The 5,062-nt window shown below is 32.2% G+C and overlaps 1 protein-coding gene across 1 annotated transcript; it reads left to right on the forward strand.

The window, feature by feature from the left end:
• The first annotated feature begins 263 nt into the window (after positions 1-263).
• LOC128202821 (5-hydroxytryptamine receptor 3A-like) lies at positions 264-938 on the forward strand. Its single transcript, XM_052903975.1, has one exon. The coding sequence runs from the start codon at positions 264-266 to the stop codon at positions 936-938; it is 675 nt and encodes a 224-aa protein (XP_052759935.1).
• Positions 939-5,062: the final 4,124 nt, after the last annotated feature.

Below are 5,062 nucleotides of genomic sequence, written 5' to 3' on the forward strand. Positions count from 1 at the left end.
GGACAACATTTCAGCATTTGACAATGATGTAAATAATGCCATATTAAATAGTGTACGATACATAATACGTATGTGTGAATTTGGCATGCGAACTAGAATCACTGATCTCACATTGAATTGGGTTGGGGTTTTTTAATTTCAGAGTTGTATGTAAAGTGAACGTCAGATTCTATCCCTTCGACGAGCAAATATGCGCGTTAACGTTTTACGTTTCCGATGAAACTGTAGACACACTGGAGCTTGATCATTACAAAAACGTTGACATGAGCGAATACGTTGAAAACCCAGCCTGGATTATTATCGGTGTTAGTCTCACCCGTTACATCCGCGACAACAACTACAACATCGACATCGAGTTCCGGATGCAGCGAAGAACTGACTTCACCTTGTTTACAGTAGTAGCACCGCTTATGATGTTAGAGCTCCTTAATATCTGTGTATTTCTTGTTCCGTCCAACTCCGGTGAGAAGGGCTCGTTTTCCATCACGGTTTTCCTTGCCTATTCCGTCTACATTTCAATGTTGAGCAACACATTGCCACACAATTCCGTTGAGGTTTCCTTATTCATTATGTTTATCATCGTCTTGCTTTGTCTCAGTGTCGTATCCGTCTTTTACACAATCATTCAATCGAAACTTGAAAACGCCTTCGGTGATAAGGAGTGTCCTCTTAACTGGTTCCGGCGCTCAGCCAGTCAGAACAAAGTAGTTTCTGTGGACACTGAAAACCCTGTGATCACAGTCATATACACATGGAGAAACTTCTTTCAACAGCTGGACACCTTTCTGTTCGGATCTTTCCTCGTGACCATCACCTTGGTAACCGGGATCTTCTTTTCGATTCTTCTTCGAAATGTGACCTTTGATGACCCTGACCTTAATATGGAACCGGAAGCTACTACCAGGTCAATGCCTGTGCTCACCACTGCTGCTGCCTAATATTATCGAGAAATGGACTCCAAAATTTCACAATGTCAACCTCTGTTTGCTTTTACGAGGTATGTCCATTTAGCCCATCTAAGCTATTCAATAAGAATATACTTTGTATTACACATTTTAAAGTTAACAAGTTTTTTGCACTTAGTTAAGTGGCAACATGTCAAAATTTAGTTCATACTTGCGTTCATTTTTATACATGCGATAATAAGGACATTAACTAGAAGCAGAAACGTTACTATGCACTATTTGAAAATACTGGTCATGAAGACTTGTTTTTTTAGGAAACTCAAGACACATAAAAATTTCGGTTTATCCAACAGTATTCAAGTCACATTTATCTAAAGTGGACTTCACAAACCTTTACATTTTAGCATTGAAATATTAGCAGTATTTCACAGGATGTTATACCAGACGCTTATATTTCGCTTCTAAATAACAAAATGAAAGGGATGACTCCCAAAACCGCAATACAGCATTATATGAGGAGTACTTCAATAACATGCTATATATTCCCAATAATGTAAGTACGAACTTTTTCTTATAGATTTTTATCCGAGCAACACTAGATTTCACAACCATATGCGATAATTGAATAAACATTAGAATGGAGGGGTTAAAATTGGAATTCAATATATATATTTATATTTCTTGTTTATCTGTATAGACTAAAAAAAGCATTTCATTACCTATTCAATAGTATGCATTTTAGCAAATGTTAACTGTCTTTTATGAGAAAAAAATATAACGATGTATTTAAATGTCATCATCACCTCAAATTGGTGGTCAATTTTAGTAACCTTTTTTATGGATGCGATCTCCAACCAAATACTATAGCCTTATTTTCGTCAAAGTTACTTTCAAATTTCAATTGACTCCAGTACTTGTAAAAAGTGTCAAACACCGACCTGAAATCTTCACCTCCATATATTTAAATTCAACTATTAGTTTTAAAAGGAATGTCGAAAATTTCATTGTCATTTTTGTCACAAAACAGAGAAAAAGTATCGGTGAAATAGCTTAACCATGACATTTACTACCAGCACAAAGGAAAACTTTTAACAGCTTAATGTTAACAGAAATACAAGACCTAAAACTACTTCACCTATTTTTGATAATTGTTTACATTTGGCCGTTAGTGCTATGGCACTTTTTTTTTCTTTTAAACCCTGTCTAATTTTTATTCAACAAATTATAATTCTGAAGGTTTTCAATTTAACACAGCAGTAAATAATTTTCCTCAAAACTCAAACTAGTATAAGGTCTAAAGTGTTGTTGGTCATCTCGTTTGTTTTAAAAAATCGGTACAACAGAATCAAGAATATGACCAATATCAAACATTTCTTTAAAAAAAAATGTGATAAAATGACATTTAAAATAAGCTGTTACACAAGGAACCACGATATCTTTGTAGGTGTTTGATTAACTGCATCGCCTTTCTTTTGATCTTTGATTACAAAAAGTTTTTGCTGTCACACGTATAGTTCAGTCAATCTGTCCATTAATTACCAGATCAATTAGACCATTTGTTGCATTGCTATACACGATTCAAGGCCTACATGCCGGTCCTTGGCTCTGTTTGCTTAACTCGTTTTCATCGCAATCAATTTTCGTCAAATGTCGAATGGATAAATATTTACTTTTGTTTTGGGATAAAAAGTTATATCGGAAATATATATGGTAAATGAACTCTCGATCCATTAAAAATCAGTCAGTTTTATATTTTGTCCATGATCAAAAGTCATAAAATGCACATGTAAGATATAACTTTTGAAGCCCGACTTGATATTTACAAATGTGTTCAGTGTATTTGTATTGTGGTAACCTATTTTACCTCCACAACATAAAACACTTTGAAAGTCATGGGATAATTCTTGAAATAAACGTCTTAGATTCTGCCCTGCTACTCAACGTTTTGACATATTAGACAGGCCAATAGTTGTTATGCACAATGGCGGTTTGGCGATTTCATAAAGGTGTTATACGACTGCAAAATGGAATGGATGTAAATTTGTCTACACCGGGAAAACAATTTATGTTTGAATTTGACTGTATTTAAAGTTTACCATGTATTTATTCTTAGAAAATACATAATTGTACTTTATTTGGTATGTACCCTCATGTTATTCAAAACTGTTATAAGTTACAGGGTTGGTAGATGACAAGACATAAACCAGGTCGGGCCAATGGTGTTGAAACATTCATGTTGGAGACATTATATTGAATAATAATCCCCGATTTGTTACGTTATTGTAAGAATGTTATATGCAAGAAACGACAATATAGTACTTATAGGGTCATATACATGCCTAAATAAAAGGTGTCGGGGGCTGTTTGCTGTGTTTTTGCTGTGTTTTTGCTGTGCTGTGCTGTGATTTGTTTTAATTTGAATTTGCTGTTAAGTATTCTTGTGTGATTTGCTCATCATATTATTATAAATGGAATCAATCAACTTAGTGGTCAACATTATACTTTGTCCAAACAGAAGGCAGAAGGTAACTGTTTATTTGTTGATATTACACATCAAGTATTTCATATCAAAAGTTAACAGCGATGTCCTTAATCACGGTGTTAACTTGAAAAAAAATGTTAACAATCGGCCCATTGTTTGGTTTGATGTGATTATTAATTGGTTAACTTGGTAAGTTTTAATTTGATATCATTTTTTTAATTCATATATTTTGCATTAGGTCATCCTCCAAATTGGTATTATGTGTGCTGTATTATGTATTTCCTGTTTATTTAGCCTGCAACACCTGGTTTATGACTTCATTCATTAAAATTATATTCATGTTGTGTTTCATGTTTGTCTCATGTTAACATTCTCACTCGATGTATGATTCATCCATTAGAGTGTGATTATGTTAAAAAGATTAAATATTTTTTTCAAATATTTCTTGACTAGATTATACAAGTGTTACATCCGATAGCGGAGTACAACAAATCCAAGAGTGTCTTAAATAAAATTTGAATATTCTGACCGTGATTTAAAAAAATGCGATGTTTATAGGTATTCTTTATATTCCAAATGTGTCCTGAGAACAAATGGAAACGAAAATGATCAAACACCCACTCCAATATATGTCTTATAATTTCATCATTATGATAATGTCTATTATCACGAAAAAGACATAACAGATTGTGGATTTATTTTTGATAATAGTTCGGAAAAATTAGAGTGTTAGTGAATTCTAAGTGCCAAAACATTTAATTTAAAATTCCTTACAAGAAATCGATATTTTTCAATATTTTAAAAACTATACTTCGCAAGATCAAATATTTGAATATATTAAACACCGACATTTTCCGAAATATTGTTGTTTTTCTTTTATGGGGATATGCCAATACTATATAGATATTTTGAAAATGTTTTAAGAGAATAATAAAAAATACATATTGGAACAAAAACACTGCATTTTTTACAATTCTTCCTACAAAAGAATAAAAATACATATTTAAAGAGATGAATCCAGGAAAATTGTAATTCTGATCATTTTAACGATCTTTTCACACATCAAAAGCATTGGTCTGAATATAAAAAAATCTTGAACAAAATGAGTACAAGAGTATATATTCAGAAAAAAATATAAAAAAGTACTACATTCATCATCTAAATTGCTATCATTTTAATTGATTGTGTAATTATATTTGGGTTTGCTTACTTTTCGTATGGATGTTTAGCAATTTTGATAGTTATTAAATATATGTGTTTGCCGTGCTCAGAACTTCTATTATATTTAACTGACGAGGAGACAATATACACCTTTATAGATAATACCTATAATCGACCACTAAACGCCGAGACAAGATTTGTGTTATTCTCTATATATAAAATAAATAAAGCTGTATTATCTGAATATGCATTACTATTATTATATTTGCTTTCATGCTTCCCTGAACATTGTTTAAACAGTTACACAAAATAAATTTAAAAGTTTAATATAATGGTTCAATGAATTTATTTGTCATGAATGACGTGTATTTTTGTTGGAATAAAAAAAAGATCATTTTCTGGATTTAATTGCTTTGATGTCTGCTTTAACCCTGAACGTTGAAACGGGGTTTAGACGACTGTTGGGCGCATTACATTTCGCAAAGCTGTTTAAAGTATAACAATTTTACACAAT

Source organism: Mya arenaria, chromosome 9 (genome assembly GCF_026914265.1).
Source record: "Mya arenaria isolate MELC-2E11 chromosome 9, ASM2691426v1".
Lineage (NCBI taxonomy): Eukaryota > Metazoa > Mollusca > Bivalvia > Myida > Myidae > Mya > Mya arenaria.

What these genes read in the sequence shown, in the direction of transcription:
- LOC128202821 (XM_052903975.1), top strand. Translation starts at nt 264, where the DNA reads ATGAGCGAATACGTTGAAAACCCAGCCTGGATTATTATCGGTGTTAGT.